Consider the following 19,793-nt stretch of genomic DNA (forward strand, 5'->3'; position numbering starts at 1 on the left):
GGCTTTTTTTAATCTGTCATTCATCACAAAGTATTCAGTAGCACGCTTGGGTGGAACACAGCATCTGTGGAACTCTAACTAGTCACCCACACGGTCTTCACAGCATGAAGACTAAACCTTGCCTGCGCATGCTGTCTTTATCAAAAAACCACTCAATTTGCTCCAAGGTAGCGACTAGTCATAACTCTCAATTTAATTAATCTAGGTATGGGTTGAGCTGGCTTCCAGAAAAGTTAAGCTGACTTCAGGAGAAAGACCTCTGACATAGCTCACCCAGAAACTATACCAAACTTGGTAAATCTTGCTGTGTATGACACTTCCAACCTTGACTTCTGCCTGCAGTTCCCCCTTCCCTGTTTTCTGTGCAAGGGATAAAACTCATGCAATCCTGGAAGGTACTACCTCAAGCTTTCTCCTGATGAGAAAGTGAGCCAGGTTTAAGTAGGCACAATTTACTGATCAGCTGCATCTGGCTATAGGTCATAAGAACAGAAAATTGATGATGCTGTCTTCTAATTAAGAACCTCTTGAATGCAGTAGGCAGCACCCAGAATCTCCTGCTACAGTTAGTGTTTTGTTGTTTCCTCTGCTACAGGGGCAGAGTTGGTCCAAGACTGGATTGTTCAAACAGCTGCAGTCTCATGGCAAAGGTATATGTGATAGCTAAAGACACTGCATGTCTTGTGAGGAGAAAACTGTAAAATTTTGCTGTAGAACGCCTCTTGCCACTTTTTGAAAAGGTAAGATTTCCTAAATTTTTATAGAGCGAGATCTAAAATACAAAAAATGGTGGGGTTTTGATATAAACTTGCCCTTTAAGGAAACAGGAGACTGATAAAAAGATCTGAAACATGAATCAGAAAGAAACAAGAGCTCCATGTGTAGGTAAAATAATGTCATTCATTATTTATGATGACAGTTACAAGGAAGAGGCTAGGGGAAACGTTTCAAATTACAAATAACAGTCTGAGATACTCTTGTTAGACTATAGCATCTTTAATAGTTGTATTCCTATTCCTATTAGTTATCTCTTTCTGTAGTCACGCTTGGAGACTTGAAACAGGATATAGGAAAACAGGGTGAATATGGACAGATGAATACAGCAACTAGAGAGTCTGCAATCTAGGATGAGTGTGAGGATGCAGAAAGTAAGGCTAGAAAAAAATGGAAGTCACACCAAGTACTGGGTAAGGTTTCATGGCTCAGTGCTACTTGTTGAACACCTTTCACTAGAATTTGAATTTATTCAAATTCCCACAAAAAGTTCTTTAAATGATAACACATTCAGTAATAGTTCTCCAGAACATGGAAAAATGACCGTTTCATGGATTCTGAATCACCTCCGTCTGGTGGAAATGATGCTTACTGCATAGCTGGAAGGGAGGTGCCTCAAGACAAATCCAAAGCAATGTAGAAAATGTTACTGGTGACTCAGTGGGTATCTGTCTTCTCTCTCGAGGGCCAAACTGTGATTTTATACAAGTCCCAAAGGACACTGAAGCATGTAGTCACCATGACCTTAAGAGAATACTAGGAGTTAGCTCTAAAACTCACCTACTGCATTCTAAACACTCTTCTTTCCTTTCTCACAATAGGAAAAAAAGTCCTTGTTGGCTTTTAATGTAGTTGTCCAGTTTACCTGCTTGTTTGCATCTCCTGGTGTACGTGCAGGGCACTTTTATGGTCCCCTGCTCTTCCTACTTCTGCCTGGCTGCATATGTGTCATTGGAGCCATGGATGCTAATCTCTTCTGTGCTGTGTAGTCCACGTAGCCATGACAGAGAAGTAGGGTGGCACATGACACTACACAGGATTAATAGTGAAATGATGTCTTAGTGCTGCACTGGAGATCTATATGATGCTGGTAAAGGAAGTGCTGTTTGAATGATACATAAATCTAAATTTATGACCCCATAACCATTAAGATACATACTTATTTGCTTGAGTATAAGACTATTTTCCACTCTGTCTTGTCCCAGTCCAAACTTGGTAATTACATATCAGCTGATTTAATTCTCTCTGTCTCTCAATTTAAATCACAAAGTATTCTAATTCACACACTGTCCTAAATCCTATTATTCTAATTCATGTCTGTGTATTCATAGGTCTCGTAAGTTTATTTGGCGTGAATTTATATGTAATTCAAATTTCTTGTTGTTGTTTTTTTAATATGGTTAAAATTCAGAAACATTCACTTCTGTTATAACCTCACCGTACAAATTGTGTAAGTTAAAGACCACTCTGCCCTCGCCATTGAGGTCTCTAAATTAGGACCACATGTTTAATATTCATCCTCAGTTCCTTGTAGGAGTATTTTGAAAAGAAATAGAAAGCACACTTTAAACTGGAGTAATAAACACTGTTTATTTATCAGATTGTCTGCATCTCATTTCCTGAACTAAACAGCTAAAGTCTGTTTGCACTCCTGACATTGCAAGTCTCACAAGCTGATCCAAGAGAACATCTGTCAGTTTGTTTTCAAGAATGGAAACTGCAGAAGAAAAGAAGAGGTGGGGGGAGAAATAAGACTTTCACAGACACATCAGTTCAAACAAAGTGAAAACTTTCTCGGCTGCCTTCATTAGCCAGGCAAGCTATGCCTTAACAATACACTTTTAAGACAATTTCTTTCTCTTTCTCCCATCCTCTAACAGTAGTCTGTAAGCAGGGGTCATTTTTCTTCTCTGTGTTCTGCTCAAACTGATGCCAATAAATAACTTTTGGAAGCATTAATGAGTCCAAAAATGTGTTCAAGATACAATTTCAAAGTATACTGAAAACAAATCTAAAAATCAAGAACTTGTTCTCCTCTAAGATGACATACAGCTACTCTGAACTTGCATTTGATGCAAGAGAAAAAAGGTAGGCTTTTTGGCACAGAGACAGGATGATTTGAAGGAAATGCCACAGTTTGCTCTGTTCTTCTCTGTTTCTAGCCAAAAGAACAGTTTGTGTTGGTATGTTTTAGGGGAGGAAATTCAGACCGTTAATAACAGAACTGGCCTAGAAATCATATGCTTTAAATTCTGTCACAGTCTTAACAGGCATTTTTCTAGCTGTAGAAGGCAGAATTGTACCTCAAACTTTTTTGTTAAATATAAGGTCTGCAGTGAAAAGGTAAGTGTATATTTGAGCAGGTGTTTGGGAACAAAAAAAGCCCAAAACACCAGATTTTTTTAATTAGAAAATACTGGTAATAAAAATGAAGGGAATCCATTGGAACAAAGCAAGACAACTTGAGTTTGGAAGTGCTGTTTTACGTGTGAGGATGTGTATAAGGAGACAAGGGCAGATCGGGTCAAAATGTGTGTTTGAAGAGGGAAGCATAGAAAATGAAAGAGGGAAAGAATAGACCCTTTTGTCCATTTGTTTTTCCCCTCCACAAGATCCAAGAACCAAAATTTCAAGGGTTTTTTTTTCTGAGCTGTAGAAGACACAGATTCAATCTTCTGCTCTTTATGGTCAAGAGCAGGGACTTGGCTTTGATGTTTTGGTGTTGTTGCAGGTAAATACCCTATCTACTCTGGAAGATTCAGTTTTCTTACATAGAATTTTAGAAGCCTTAGTTTTATGCAGAAGCAAAAAGACAAAAAATATGAAACCCACTGTCATAGGCAGATTTCCTGCTTTGCAACCCACCTGTAGGGGCTCCCAGGCCATGCCATTAACAGGATACAAACATTGTGTGAAGGGCCATTTGGCAAGAGCTACCAAGTCTGAGGCTGCAACGAGCAAGCTCAGCTAGCTGGTGAGGGGTTAGGTGGACTAGGCAGACCTAAGACCAAGTCAGTGCCCAGCAGGATACCCGAGTCTGTAGTTCTATAAAAATACTGCTGTACTGTTCCTTACCTCCTGTTAGCTCTCCAAAGAGATACAGTGACACCAGCTGCTGTCAGTTCAGTATGTGTGGGGCTATCTGAAAGAAAAGAGAAATTGCCTTCAATTCAAACCATGCTTTTGTGGGTTCTTCAGGCAAGACATGTTGCCAGACCCACACTGCATCTGGTTTAGCTGATAGATTTGTGTGTGATCCGAATTTGTGGAACCAACAGTTGCATGGAAATGATCATGAGTCATAGAGACTCCTTATTCTTGTAATAAATGGCTACAGTGAATCGAAGGAAAACATATAAGCATAAATGGGTTTTTGCTTCTCTCTGCTCCATACTCTGCTTTCCTGTTGAAAAGCTGCCTAGAATCTCAAATAACTTCATCCTAGCTGATGTGTCCCTGTGAATATATGTATCCAAGATCCTGCCACATGCAAAAAGGATAAAGTGCGTTCAAGAAAGAGGAATGAATTTTAAAGGAATTCGTTAAAAGGAAAGAGGCATTTTTAGATGTATTCCACATGGCTTGCCCCAGTGTGTTTCACCTTAGGGTGCTCTTAATGAATTGTCAGAAGCAACCTAGAAGTGCAGTTCACAGTAGACTGAAAATAAAGTCACCTTATAAGCCTCCAGAAGACCATAAAGTAATAATTAAAAGAATTTATGATTAAGAATGTACCACATCTCACAAACCTAATTTCATCTATAACAGAATAATAGGGATTGAGACTCAGTAAATCTGTGGCTGTCATATAAATGCATACTGACATTACTAATATTTTTTAACTGTCATTGATAATACTTTTGTGAGCAAACAGTGAAATTAAAGTCTGGGTGAAACTTCATAATGTATAACTTCTTGGAATTATGTTGTCCAAAAAGTCATCAGTCCTTCAAAGTCTTCCTGAAATTATGTTAGGCATTTCCATAGGAGCATATCTTGAGTCCAACACTGTTCTTATTATAACTGCAGCTGACTGCAAGACAAAAGAATAGAAGAATTTAAAATAAAAAAAAAAAAAATCCTGTAAATAAGATGGAATTCAGTAAGGACAAGTGCAAAGTTCTGTGCTTTGGGACAAGTAATGAGCAATCCAGTAAAGAGACAGGGACTGACTGGTTCAATACAATTCCATATACAAGTTTTCAAGCTTATAAGACCATCAGCCTGTACTTTGAGGGGGAAAAAACACACCAAAACCACCAAAGCCTCCTCCCCTTGTTGAAACACATAGAACGTTTGTGTATCTTAGCAAAAAAACCAAACAAATAAACAAAAAAACCCAACCTAAAACCCAACCAACTCTTCATGTTCCTCTTTCCTGACTGCTGGTAAGGTCTCCGCTGGAATTCTATGCCTAGATTTTTATGTTCTGCTTCAGAAAATACAGTAATAGATTGGAAAGAATCCACAAGACTACAAAATCATTAGAGATTTAGCAATATGCTGTAAAGCTAAGCTTGAAAGGTCTGAAATTGTTTAGTCTAAAACAAAGGAAGACAGAAAAGGGACAAGATAAGAGTATTCAGACATACAAAAGTTTGCAGAAAGAAGAGGGTAACTCTTCTCTGTGTTCACTGGGGTAGCTCAAGAAGGAAAAGTCTCAACATGCTGCTGGGGAACTTTAGGACTGTTGCTACGAAGATCTTTTTAAATATAAAGGGAGTGATATTTTAAAATGTAAATATAGCAAAGCATTGGAATTGAGTTTTGTGGAGAAAATGTGGAATTTCTGTTTTGTAAGGCCTTCTTTCCAAGAAAGCATACATAGTTATTGTTCAGAAATTACACTAGAAAGAACTGATCTGCCTCGGGCAGATAGAATCTTGAACTCCCTTCCTACTTTTTTTTTTTTTTTTTTGATTTTGTGACCATAATGCAGACAATCTGCCTGATTAAAGAGTATATAATAAGATAGAAGAAGTCCTAAAATGAATTGAGGAAGCTTACTCAGAATTTCAAGAGAAAAGAAAGGAAGGGATTAGAATTAGAGATAAAGAAGGATTCAGTTAAGGCTGTTGCAGACTAGTAGTTTCAGTAGTGTGATAAAATCACAAGGCAAAACCCAAATAGAAATGGTTGTACAAAGTGAAAATGGTTGTACAGCTAGAGTTTGAGGTCTAGGAATGATCAGAGGATAAAGTGGTGAGGGTGAGGAGATCAAAGAGAAATATATAACAGATGGGAGGGTGGGGGGAAGAGAAAAAGTCCCTCCAGATGGCATGTGTTATCTCCTGGAAAGATTGGCAAGATTAGAGAACCTTGCCAAGAGGAGGATGTACTGTGAAAAGAGGTATACTATGTGTATTAAATTCCATTCAACAAGTAAGAAAAGACTTCTTGTGGATTAGTTACTTTTTTAAACATGCAAATTCCATGTTTGAATCCAGCTTGCTCCCTTTGTACTGTCATTATTGGTATCACCAGGTGTTCAATATATAACCATGGATATCTCTAAAACATCAAAAAATCCATCTCCTTCTGTTTTCCATCTCTTCCCCAATTTTTCTTGTTGATACTATCTCATTTTCTGTGACTGTTTTTTTCCTTGCTGGCAGAGTAACAAGGTTCAGGGGCCTGCAGATTTTATGAATCTTTTTATGGTGGCTTGGCGTTGTAGAAGGGTGGTGTGGATGTCACTGGATATTAGCCAGTCTTTCTGTGAGAGGGTCTGCACAGTGGGTGCCAAGAGGGATGAGGACTGGATGGCTGAAGCAGAATTGTAGAATTAATTACAGAAACAAATATAGAATTAATTCTAGAAATCAGAGTAAAAAGTTTAAATTCATAAAGAAGACTTTATTCTGCTTAATCCATTAAAGGACAAATTATTCATTTTCAGTTGGAAAAGGTTAGGGGATTTGCCATAAAAAATGGTGCCTGCCTAGGGTACACAGTGCTTTTCTCATCAAATATTTAAGCAATTAATCAAAAGGAAGACTGCTGAAGAAAGGTGGGTTTAGGAGTCTTGTCAGCCGCAAGTCTTCAAACTCATGAGCCTTTTCTTAGTTATTAATTTTAAAAATAATAATCTATATTTTTTTTCTTTTTATTGTCTTCTTTTTATAAGCCTGGGGGTTGTGGGTTTGAGCTTCCCTCCATGAAATGAGAGCTAGAAAATTATTTTATTATGGAATGGAGACTCAAATCACTGCAGTAGTTAATGTTTTAAGAAAAACAGCAAATTTTTAAGATTTTTCCATAAAATTTTAAGAGTTGGAAGCTTTTGTTTAAGTTAGAGGCCTAGAGTTTGAAGGTAAGTAGAAGTACTTCTGAGGAATTAAAGAAAAAAGACAACATAAGCACAATGAGGACAATTGTAACTGCCTGAATTTTCCCCGTGAAGGCTGAAGGGTGGCAGAAAACAGAAGGAGCTAGCAGAACTCAAAAGCCAGGGTAGGGAAGTTGATAGGATGAGTGAAACCATAAAATGGAGAACAATGATCAAGTGTAGAGTCAGTAAGAACCTAATTATGTTCTGTCAGGGTCAGTCTGAAGGGCCTGTATCCTCTCATTTATGGTGGCTTAAAACAGGTCCTTGGAGGAGAATAGAGCAGGTTTGAACTGACACTTCTCATGCTAGATAGTGCTGCTGAATTTGGAAGCAGTGGTTTTCTCTCATCCTGCCATAATATTACATTTTAAACTGGAACTCTCTGCCATCTCTGTGACTCAGACTAACTTTGAGTGAAAGGGCTAGACTGCGAAGATGGTGGTTAGATCTTATCGTGCAAGCTATGGGCATTTTTATCAGTTTAGCCCTGTGAAATAATTGGCCAAAGCAAGTTAAGAAGACAGATGTTACAGTTAGACCAAGCTGTTTGCCATAGGGTTTTATTTGCTTACCCTGGCACATTTTATATGATGTCAGCACACAAGGAATGTTTCTGTAGATAAAGCAAACAGCAAATGATTTCATGAGCCTGTTTGTGACAGATGTGTGCAGTGTGAAGAAACATTGTAGCACAAACTACAGTACTCGTCAAGATCATGTTATTCCAGCTCATTAATCACATTTCTCTGGTTTGTCTCCACGGATGACTATCTGTGAAAACTCACCAGCAGTCATGACAAGGCTTTCTGCTTGCCACCCCCTCTACATAGATGCCTGTTGAAATTCTGTGTGTCATTATCGAAGCCACACTGAAAGACAGATGGGCGTTATGCCTCTTTCACGTCTGCTTCACACTCCTTTCCCATTCAGGGTCAAGAGCTGCCTTGTATATGAAATCTCCCACAGTATTTCATGATGAAAAAAATTGTTTTAATCCATATTCTCACCAAATACTTTTTATCAATGCACTTTAACTAAACAGGTTAAAACTGTCATGTTTTTTTTTTTTGTTGATGACTAGATAAAAGAAGAGCAAATAATAGGCGCTCTTAAATTAGAGGAATTTGCATAATGAAGTTACAGAATCATATTACTGCAGTGAAATCAGAGCATAAAATGTATTTAGAAACATGTAGGCCTTAAGGGTAATTTTTTATGTGAGAGAGGAAAAAGAGGAGATGTTTGCCTTCTCTCAACTCCCAAGTACCCAAGGGAATGTATATTTACTGCTATCCCCAGGACTTCTGTGTGCTTCTGGCCCAGTCTTTGGAAAATTTTACTAGTCAAGGAGTCATGCATGCCTGTTTTCTCATCCTTTACTTGTCATGGAGCAGCTGCATTTCAAAGTTTTTACGCAAGAGCAGTGGCTACATATTGAGGAGAACAAGATGAATATATCAGTATTTGCAGTTGTGATCAAATCTGAAAAGAAACTTAGCGTGATGTTCATTGTTACAAGAGAAAACAAAGATTTGAAAATTCCATCAGTAGCAGTGCACAAACTCATGAAGCTTGTTGACAGACAAACCTTTTAATTTTGGACATTTTTGCAGGATGAGTTGGAAAGACAGATTCTTTTATGGAACTGCCAGTTTCTTGGTATTCAGGAATAACAGCAGTGAACCAGTCAGGTCCCAAATGGCACGTGTCTGTCTCTGTTGAGCTGCCATTCAGTCAGCTCGGAGTCTCAAAGCTTTATGTTCCAGTCCCTCTCTCCCCAGCCCTTCTTAGTCTTCTTATAGAAGGAAGAAAGCACTGCACTAACCCACAAATCCTCTGCTAGTAGGATTAGTATGAGTTGAAGTTTTCAAAGGCAGTAGAGGAGCTGCTTGGCATTACACAGTGTGACAAAAACGTGAGCAACTGAGAGGAGATGGAAGTCCTCACAACCAGTAAGCTGGAAATTTTAGAAACAGGACAAGTGTGACATAGCTGGTTGGCACTCACTGCAGTGAAAAAAATTCAGGACTATAATTGCTTCTGCACTTAGGCATCTGGATGGCATCTTTGCTTGCACATTTGCCTAATTCTTCTCTTCAGAAGATCCACTGAAGGAGAAGGTGGTTTGGTCATGTTTTATATAGCAATATACTGACTGCAGAACTCATCCTGGAAGCAAGAAACAGAATTCTGGACCATTCTTACCTGGAGGGAATTTCAGCCTGCATCTCCCAGATTTTTTTTTTTTTTTTTTTTCCCAACGAGCTATTGGCAATTGTCTTTGAGAGCTCCTGCCATTTTCTCTGACCATAAAAATGCAGGGGTCCAGTCTAGTGTTTAGAATATGCAGCTCAGTGGGACAGGTCTAGTAAAGTCCTGTACATACTTACACTTTTGCTGCTACACAATATTTGTGCTCAGCAGTCTAACAGGGCCAAACAACTTCAGAGACAGGATTGTTTTAAAAATGGGTAACTACCTACCAGCCCTTTCTGTGACATCCTATCTAGCAGGTAAGTTCTAAAATCAACCTATACTATAAAATTCCACTGTATTGGTAAATTTTTTTGTAAGAGGTAACAAGACAATGTTTTGCATTGTGTATTTTTTCTGGTTTTGTTTTGTTTTGTTTGTTTGTTTTTAATTGAAGAATTAGAATGCCATGATGCAAAATCATAACAAAAGGTTGAGTCCTCAGCACGATTAATGCTTGGGATTGATCTGTAGACCATGTATCACAGAGTAACATATAGCAATAATGGCTTAATTTCACTTACATGGAAAGGAATTGTTAAGGAGGAGATGATAGCTGTCATTTAGACTGTCTTCACATGGGATTACAGAGGTATTTGCTGCTGCCATTTTTGCAGTGTGTCTCCCTCATTTCCTTCCTCTAAATATTCCCAGGTAGGGCCACTGTTTGACTTTTCTCTACCGCTGGCCCCTTGTTATACACTCATTCTCCTCACTTGAAATTCAAACTTATCATTCCCATCCCAGTCTCTGGAAATAATTGTTATTTATTTTTACCTCATCCACACCAGCTCCTCTTGGCTTCTCATCTAATCTGTCAGTAGGTGGCTTCCACCATTCTTGAGAGGCTGTCTCATCAGAACTACTTTGTTTAACCTCACCTTTGTCTTCTTATCTGGCTTCTTAAAGAATCTCTCTCCTCCTCTCTCTCCATTCCCCCCCTGCCAACTTCTCACCCCCCTCCCCTTCCCCCACCCCACCCCCACCCCATTTCAAGAGGTGGCTCTTATCCCAGACATTTGACTTGGATGTGATGAACTTCACTCAAGTAAATTGTATGAGTTGTTGAAGTTAAGTGAGTCCTTTTTCAATCTATAGCTAACTTTCCCAAGGATTCTGTTTAAGGATCTCATTTTATAGTCTTTCATGTCAGGCTGAAAAGTTTTTTGAATGGCAAAATATTGCATGGAATAATGAAAAAACTATTCCCAAAGGTGTTTATCAGATAGCTTAGCGACAAGTTGTGCCTTTCAGTGCAAATTCACACTAGTATTTCAGACACCTTTTGCAGTTATCCCAAAATTCTCATTTGCCAAACTAATCAGTCAAGTCTGTCTGTTGTATTGAGTCCCCAGAGTACAACCAACCCCTTGAATTGTGACGGTATTTGTCCCTACATATCATACTCAAGATATTTTCAAAATTTTTGTTTGTTCATATATAAAGCAACTTGTCCTCCCTTTTTCTCCCTCCTCTTAAGTGTTCTACATGTATCATGTTTAAATGTTTTTATCAACAAATGGCAACTCATCTGGTACCAATATTTAGTAAGCAAATATGATTTAGCAACACTAAATTTTTTCCCCCATTTTCATAATGCTCTTTTCTCAAAATGTGCTAAGTGCCAACAATCTGTTTTTCAATTGTAATTGATGCTTTCATATACAGGCTGTTTAATTGCAGTGCTCTAAAAACATCTGCATGTGGACAGAATCTCCTGGGATTTAGGTTGCTTTTTGATTTCCACTTCTGTCTTTGGAGTTCAAATAACTCCCACTCACCTGACAGCATCAAAAGCAGACCAGAAGAAAAGCCCATCTGCTTCTGGTGAATTTCCCAATGTACGGCTGACAGCACATTTAGAAAGGAACTGTTTCTAGGGTCAAATCTGGTGCAGCTTTTAGTTGGTAGTACTCATTTGAATTCAGAGGGCAGCAGGAGAGATCCTGGCACCCAACTCAGAGTGAGGAATGCAAAACTAGAGCCAAAATGTTCTAGACTTGTTTTTAATAATATTGTATAATCTTGCCAGGACACTTGAGGTTCATGTCTTTCCGCTTGTGAAACGTTCCGTGAGATCTTTAATTGACCACAAGTCACCAAGTCAGGTTTATCTTCCTCAGCAGCGCAGTGCCTCTTCGAAGCACATCGGAAACTGCTTTGGTGCTGACTTGGAGGGAAGGCTGCCATCTTTGGAATTGCTGCCATCAAAGTTTCACTGCAGCACCTGGCAGTTCTTCAAGATCACAGCTTCCACTCAGATTGTAGCCACTCTCAGCCTCCATTGCTTTACAAGATCTGGAGAGATCATAATGTAAGTTTGTACAGTGGCGACTTCAAGAAAGTGCCTTACAATTTGAGAAACCTTTAAATCAATAGCTGATAACTGGGTTCTTTATTATGCAGGCAGGCTAAAATTTCCAGAGTGCCTACAAGTTTCACAATACAAATACAGCTTTTCAAGACACAACTAGAAAGATCAAACCGAGTTAGCTAGTGAAAAGGCAAGATGCATAGGGAACTTAGATGTCTTACTAAGAAGTATGTCTCTTCAGTCTGATAGCTCCCTCTTAGATATCTAAGTCTAGGGTTAAACTGAAACAGCTTTATTCAATTTGGGGGAAATACAGAAAATTATATGACCTGGAGAGCCATAACAGTTCTCTGAGGATAGAAAATCCTTATGTATCAGTCTGGAGACACTGGCAGAGAAACAAAAACTTCAGCGCAGTGTCAGCGGCCAACCACAAAACAAAGACTTTAGCTATTTTTATTGTTACGGACTCTTGAGTTATAGAACAGCAGCATGTTTAGTTAATGTGATTAGTATCATCAATGGAGTTTAAGGTGCAATTCATTTGGTAAAATGTGGGCATTTACTTTCAGATTAGACAAATAATTCTCTGTGTTTTACTGGTGTATTAAATCTATTGATATTAAGATTAACCTGCACACCTGAGCTACATGTACACATGTACATTGCAGCTGCTTAGGACTCAATTCAGTTGCCCACATATGGATCTACTGCCATTTGAGCTGCTCCAGGGTATTCCATCTGGTCTGCAAAAGGGCACTGACAGTCCAGAAGGGCATAGCTATCTCATGTGCTCTGTTGTTCCTGGCAGCCCTGTGTAGATGTCTTGAATCCATTAAGGTGTTAAAAATCACAGTCTATACTGATACAATTCAACTGACAGTTGAATTCTGTCCTTGAAGTTAGGTGAGAGAAACCATATGCATTGTGTCTTGTTTCATTTGAGAGCTTGAAAAAAGGTTTATTTCATCTTTCTCAGAACACACCAGCAGTCTTTCCATGGGTTTTGATGGGATGAATCCCATCAAATGGGATGAATGAGATGAATCTCAGCTATGTGTAATAAAGGTAACAGCTTGGGAGACTGAATAGCTCTCCAAACTGACACTCTCTGGACTGCCTTATTTCCTTTTGAATAAAAGTGAAGCTAGTCAGAATCTAACCTTACTCTCATCTAATAACTGTTTGGTACCTCAGTCCTGTCAGTAGATATCTACATCGCCAATCAAACCAATTAAATTGATAGTAGATATTTATCCAAGACTCAGATTTTATAATACAATAGATGAAGTTTGATTCAACTTACTAGCTCCAAAGTTCTGTAGTGGCACATTACTTGGTAGTCCCAGTAGACCAAGGAAAGGCCAGACAGGCATGGCAGTTACCCTAACAGTTACAGTTGAGGCATATTGTAAGGTGGGAAGATGTTGGAGTAATGAGTCCTGATGAACCTTTTCAGTAATTTCTGTCAGGGAATGACCATCCACACTGCTTTTCAGACTCAGAGGAATTTGAGAGGGGCTACAGCATTTTTAAAACATACTGAACAATCCAACAAATCCATTCTCTCATTGACAGCGGTGGAGGCCTTCCCACTGGCTCCAGTGTGAACAGGAGTGGGACTCAAAAGCATACTTCTTCTGCCAGAACTCTCAGAGCACTTTACAACCAAAAAATTGCATTTATGAGTTGAAATGCAATACATGTCATCTTCCTGTTAAAATTTCCTTACGCATATAAAGTTGTGCTTCTTGGCACGCAAACAATTGTACTGTCCTTACCAAGCTGGATATCTAGCTGCCTGTTTCCTGATAAAGCCCCTTACAATTCACACTGTTGGTATCTTTACGGCAAATAGCTTTGATGAGTGTGTTTCACTAGGTGTGTTCACGTAGAAACTGAGAACAATGAACAGCAGGCACCATCACATTAATTCATTAGTCCTAAATTCATGCAAAGACTCAAAAAGAATATACTTTTAAAAGGAGACCAATGTATTTTTTTTGCTGTTGTAACTGTATTTCAAATTTGCCTTCTTTTTGACAGAAGAGAGTGCAGCAGAACATGTAAGGTTTATGAATTGTCCCTAGCAAACTTGTGTTTCAAATTTTAGCTACATTTTTACATTTGAAACTAACATCTGCTCCTTCCCTCTTACTCAGGAAGACTTTTTAGAAGAGATTAGATTCAACAATTTTCTAAAAGCCTAGTATAATGAAACAGCTGAAAGAGAAGCTTAAAAGAAGGCAACTGAAAAAGAAATGTATTCCCCACCATGACCATAACTCATAGCTATATTTTGTGAGAACTTTAACAAGTTAATCCATCTGGTTTTGGTTTTCAGTCACAGTTGAACTAATAGCCTCTTACTTAAGTTACTGCATGGAACCACTATGAGCTTAAAGAAGCATTAGTCATTTTATTTGCATTCAAAGGGTTGTGTTTTTTTAAATGTAAGGAGTATCTCTTCCCTTAAGAAAGGAACATAGCCTGCATAGCAAGGATTACCAGAGAGGCAGGAAAATCTGTGTTAGCTAGAAGATTGATTACATAGACTCATTTGGGTTGGGCAAGGATCCTCCTGTGTCATCAATTCCATTCCACTGCACCAGTACCAAACTGATGATACCAATTGCATTATGGGAGGAAAAAAGTATAATTTCAGAAAGAAAGAACCTAAAATTGTTTCAGTGTATGTGTATGAAATTAAGGACCTCAGACTGTTCTGATCTCTCTCCTGTAGAAAACACTAGCAAGATTTGCATTATTTTTGCCAACTTTCTCCTCAATATCCTATTTGATATTCAAATGATACATGTTAATTCTAGATATTTATTTTCTCTCTTCTAACTGTTTATTTCAAGAATATTACTAAAAGCCCTTCAGCAAGTAGTTATGAGTAGATTAATTGAGATGTAGCAACCGTGCTTTTGCCAGAGAACAAAGAAGGTAATGTAGGACCTTTAGTTTGTCAGCCTCATGAAGGTCTGCTGCAATTAATGTACCTCGCTTATGAGAACAGTTTTAATTGTGGAAGTATGCATCCATTCAATGAAACCCGTTCCATAAGGAAGCAACTTTATTCACAACAGGCTTCCTCCTCCAAGGACTGTTTCAACTTTTACTCAAGGGTAATTGTTCTGTCCTAGTTTTTCCATTGCTTCCATTTGGCATTGGATCATGCCTCTTCACTGATGAGTTTGAAACCCTGATGAATAGGAGAATATTTATTCTGCGCAATAATACAAAAAAATTACCATGTTACGGGGGAGCATAATGAAGAATTTTGCTGTAGTAGGAGTTCTGGTCTTTCATTTTGGTTTGACCTAGAAATTATCTGACATGCTATAGACAGATAAATTGGTACCATTTTTTGATTGTATACATAGTTTTAAACAAGCTCAAGCAGCTGTTTTTCAGTATGCTCTCTATTTTTTTCATATTAGGGACATTATCCTTTAGTCCAGTGCTATCATTAAGATTTCATAAAGCAGGGAAAATGTAAAAAAAAAATAATTACACTATCCTAAACTTACCATCTATGTGTTCTCTATTTTCAAAAATGTTTTTTCTCTGAGACTGATAAAGCAGCACTCAGCTAGGCTTGTGAGTGCATTACATTTTATTCAACACATATCCAAGTCAAAATGTATCTTGTTTTCTTGTAGGTAGAAAACCAGTCATATACCTATACCTGGCAATACATCCTTTTGTGTAATACATCCGTATGTGTCCCAGACTCTTACACTGTAAGACATTTCATTTCCCAAGAAACCATTGGAGGTAGCAGCTTTGTTCACAGTAAGCATTTTTATGATATCATTGTGTCTCAGGGAGAGAGACTGCGCGTGTCTGCCTTCTCAAAGAGCTCATGAAAAAGCTGCCTTATGCATAACTTATGTCAAAGATGTCCATACTGTTGAATGGAAGGACAGAATGAATCTGATTTTCTGTAGCCATAAAATTCTGAGGAACAGTGATTTCTCCAGCCCATGCTGATACTTATCATGGTAATTTGGGGTTTTTAAGGGCTTTTGTGGTTTGGGATTTTTGGTTTGTTTGGTTTTTTAATGGTATGTTCCTTACTCATTCTGTTTTCACTGGTGGCTGTGTGACTTTTCTTAGAAGCTTCAGTATGGTGTGCCTTTTTCTGTGGTCCACATCTATCATTAGAATTGTTTCATATCATTATAATGTTTCTAATTCTTACTAGTTGTGTCACCTTTGCTGTTAGACTAGAACTATTTAGGGAAGGGGGTTGCAGTCTTCATTCTACAGAGGTAATTTTGTGGGCATACCTGGGAGTACATAGACATGTGTGTCAAGGAATTTCTTTTCAGAGCTCCTAGGGGCGATTTTTGGTTTTCTTTGTAGGCTTCAAGGATCTCTGCTCCATGTACTGTCTGCTCTGTAACAGTCTAGGTAATACTGGTAAAGATCTCAGAAACTGTTTATATGAGAGGTTGGAAACTCATTTACATAAGCTGTTCTTCTCACAACCAGCTTCATAGTTTTCTCCTACAGAAAATGGGTTTGTTTTGCTTTCCTTTAGGCCTTATTATGTAGGTCAAGATTTTCCATGGATAAATACAATCAGCACTGGTATCATTTTGTAACTCAAAATGGCTCAGAATTCCACATAAATTTTCCATTGGAGAGAGATCAAATTGTCCTCAGAAATCTGTTTTTATGAAACCCACAGATAAAATATTCTTGAAGCCGTCTCCTTTTATATGCATGGTAACAGCCATTTTGCCTGAGGGTGCAGTTGGAATTGTTGGATTTTCAGGTTACAACTTAATAAAAAAGAGTAAATTTTCAGTGAAAATAGAAGGGGAAAGAAAGGAATTTATCAATCTTCCTTCCTCAGTCCTCACTAAGTGACCAGTTCTATAGAACAGCAAAAAATTTTAAATTATACTAAACACTTTATTTTACTAATATTTTATACACTTAACTTTTTCACCAAAAGGAAAGTAATTTTTAATAATATTTTCAATCTTCTCAGATCAAACATACTGCTTACAGTAATAGACTGGATTTTCTTAAGAGCAGCACCAGAACCACATTCTCCTTTAGGCCACATAACAGCAAACATGATGGTTGCAAACCATAGCCTCAGTGTTGTCTTTTCAGTCCACTAGTCTCAGGCATAAATACACATATCCATTAAAATTGAAGGAGCTCAGTAAGAGTAATTAAAAGATAGTAGTTAGGATCAAAGGCATATTCTATAAATAACAGCAAGAGAAATGAAAATTGAATGCAGTAGTTAAAAAAAATCTATTGCTAATTTATGTCTAGCACCTGTCGGAGATAGCAGTCAGCCACCCAGCCTATAAATTTAATATTTTTTTGTTCACATAAGGAAGTCTCAGTTCTTGCAGACTTGCTTCTGAGCTTTGCCATTACCTCACTGAGGATTTGTGCTCACGGGTGTGTTTGTGTTTGTGTAGCAGTGGAAATTTTTTTTCAACAAGTATGAAAATAAAGCCTGCGTGGTTTTCAATTTTGAAAATATTTCCCTTGGCAATGAAGGTGATAAACTCAGTGGCTAAAAATGGTGTACTTTCTAGGGTATATTTCTTGGTTTATATCTGAAACAGGACACCAAATTCAATGACAACAAATCTCTCAGCTGGCAAAATCAGTATGGTAGCAAGTACTCTACCAATTAAACACAACAAAGCTCTCATTAGTTTAGATTTTTAGAGTTATGCAGTGATACAGATAATTTGTTGCACGTATTATTGATTTGATACAATGGAATGCTTGATTATATTTTTGTAAACTTCACAGTAATACTGTAGCCACTGAAAAGCAGTTGTCTTTTAGTCTCAAGGGTGTTTGCCAGAGTTTTCATCAACTTCAGACCACAGTGCCCACAGCTGAAAGGCCAATGTAGGACAATCAACAAAGCCTACTGGATGTGTAATGGAAGTTTACAACACTGGGATCATTGTGCTTTTCATACAGCTGAGACCCAGCAAAGGTAGGCATGTGGTAATTGCCCTGCTGTTTTACTGTGTGACTTCCGCTTCTGAAAGAAAACTCTTTTTTCCCAATAAGAACCTAGTTTTGGAACTGCAAAGCCCTCATATGATTACTTGGGACCTTAGGGTAAGTACGAAGATATTCAGTAGTAGTGCCCATCAGTTTATGGTAAACCACAAAGCCAGAGAGACTCTATGATTTCACAGTCTTATTTGTCTGTTAGGAACATACTGATAGAACTTCCTCTATTTTCTGTTACCTCTTCCCCAAAATTAACTGTCCCTGATGGTTAGGGAAAGCAGCCTCTTTCAGTTAATTCTTTTTAAAAAACTGATTTATTAAGCAAGTTCAAACCTACTTTCTGGATTAAGGCATAAACCAAAATAAGCAAAGGAATGTCTTGTTAGCAGATCCTGATGGGACTTAGATATGAGGTTTGAGCCACTTGTGATGTGGGAACTATGGTTATACCACAGGAAAAGAATACAGTGGCCAAAATTGCAAGTGTCTATGGACTTCAGACTGCTTTAAGCAGCTGATAAGCATGAGTTTAGAGGAGTGGAGCTTTGGTGTCAAGCACCTAATATCTGACCGATTCATTCATCTGCCTAGCCTACACAGTAATACTTTGAAGTATTTCCATTGAGGATGATGGATGGAAAGGAGATGTAAGCCAGTAGAAACACATAACAAGAAAAAATGCTGGAAAAGTTTCTGTCATCCTTGACCCACTATTGAAACTGATTCTTCCTGATAAATATTGTAAAATTTTGAATGTAGCTGCATTTTTCAGTTAAAATTAGGGTCTTGCATGCAGGTGAAATAAAGTTATGCGTATAAACCCATTCTGCTTATAAAAAATGTTTTAGTAGTGGAAATGGGTTGCTGAACAGATCAGTAACATGCAATGGATGTTACATTTCTGTTCTAGTTTCAAGTCCAAGATGTCAGTGACAGCTGTTCTTTAGCCTACACTCTTCTCTCATTTCCTAGTGTGCAGGCACTTGTATCAGAACCATCAGTCTTGGTAAGTAATTGTTTCTGCATCAGCCTGAAGACTAAAGTATCCTTCCATAAACTGAGAAAGCATTTGAGCATCAGCATTGCCACTGTATTTCATGCTGTGTCTGTGTAGATAAAGAAATTGTGTCTGTCTCTTTTGCTGTCATATCTGCTTCCATTCACAAGCACTAAGCTTGTCTGAGCACAAGAATAATACAATGAAAAAGCTAAATCTTCCAAAAAGTTTTTTTATTGTTTAGCTTGGGTATACCAAAGCCCATTCAGTCACTGTAGGATATGGGATTCCTTACTAAGCATCTATCCAGTGTTTTGGTATAACCACCATTCAAAATCTGTTCTGAACAGATTCAGCCTGATTAAACCTCATGTACGCTTACAGCTTTGGCACTGGTCACATACACATCAGCACTGACAGTGCCAAAGAAACTGTTATAACCTTACAAAATTGAAAGAAAACAGGTTTCCCCTATCTCTCACTCTAGTGATGTAAGCATGGTTTGTCCCTACAGAATGCAACCAAGTGAAGTAATGCCCTTTTAGTTAGAGGTCGGACAGCTAGACATGAAAGAATCTGAATCACCATCTCCTTTGGCTTATATTCACTAGGCTCTGGGACGTTTACAGATGGAAGTCTTTTGATCCCTCCATAGCTTAAGCTGTTCTATTTTGTCAAATGAAATCCTGAAAGCAAGCAAATGCAAGGAATCAGAAGGATCTCTAGGGATCCAGTTCACCCTTGGTGCCCTGAGGGACAGCAAATACAACTTAAAAATTTTTCTAACTTGTTTTTAAAAAGGAGACTCTCTTTATGTTACAGATCCTGGTACTTCATTACTCTACTGTTATGAAAATACACAATATAAATCTTATTTTCCTTTTCCCTGCAGATGAGAAGAGCTATCTTCTTCATAAAAGGCTTTTACAATGTGAAGACTATTACATCTTCCCTCAGTCTGTTCTAGACTAAACAAACATTGTTCCTTCAACCCTTCCTCAAAGTTCATATTTTCTAAAATTATAAGTCTTATTGTTCCTCTTTATGCTCTAATTTGTCAACAGCTTTCTTGCGTTGCGCCTATAACTGGATACAGTTCTTCATCCAAG

At 38.0% G+C, this 19,793-nt stretch overlaps 1 protein-coding gene across 1 annotated transcript in view; it reads right to left on the reverse strand.

The window, feature by feature from the left end:
• Nucleotides 1-122: 122 nt before the first annotated feature.
• Nucleotides 123-19,793, reverse strand: part of SH3TC1 (SH3 domain and tetratricopeptide repeats 1) — a 71,617-nt gene continuing 51,946 nt past the window's right edge. Inside the window, exon 18 of the mRNA XM_080373383.1 lies at nt 123-4,807. Coding sequence (XP_080229509.1) covers nt 4,724-4,807 — 84 coding nt within the window. The 3' untranslated portion in view covers nt 123-4,723. The remainder of the gene's footprint in view (nt 4,808-19,793) is intronic.

Source organism: Falco punctatus (genome assembly GCF_963210335.1).
Source record: "Falco punctatus genome assembly, chromosome: 1".
NCBI classification, from domain to species: Eukaryota; Metazoa; Chordata; class Aves; order Falconiformes; family Falconidae; genus Falco; species Falco punctatus.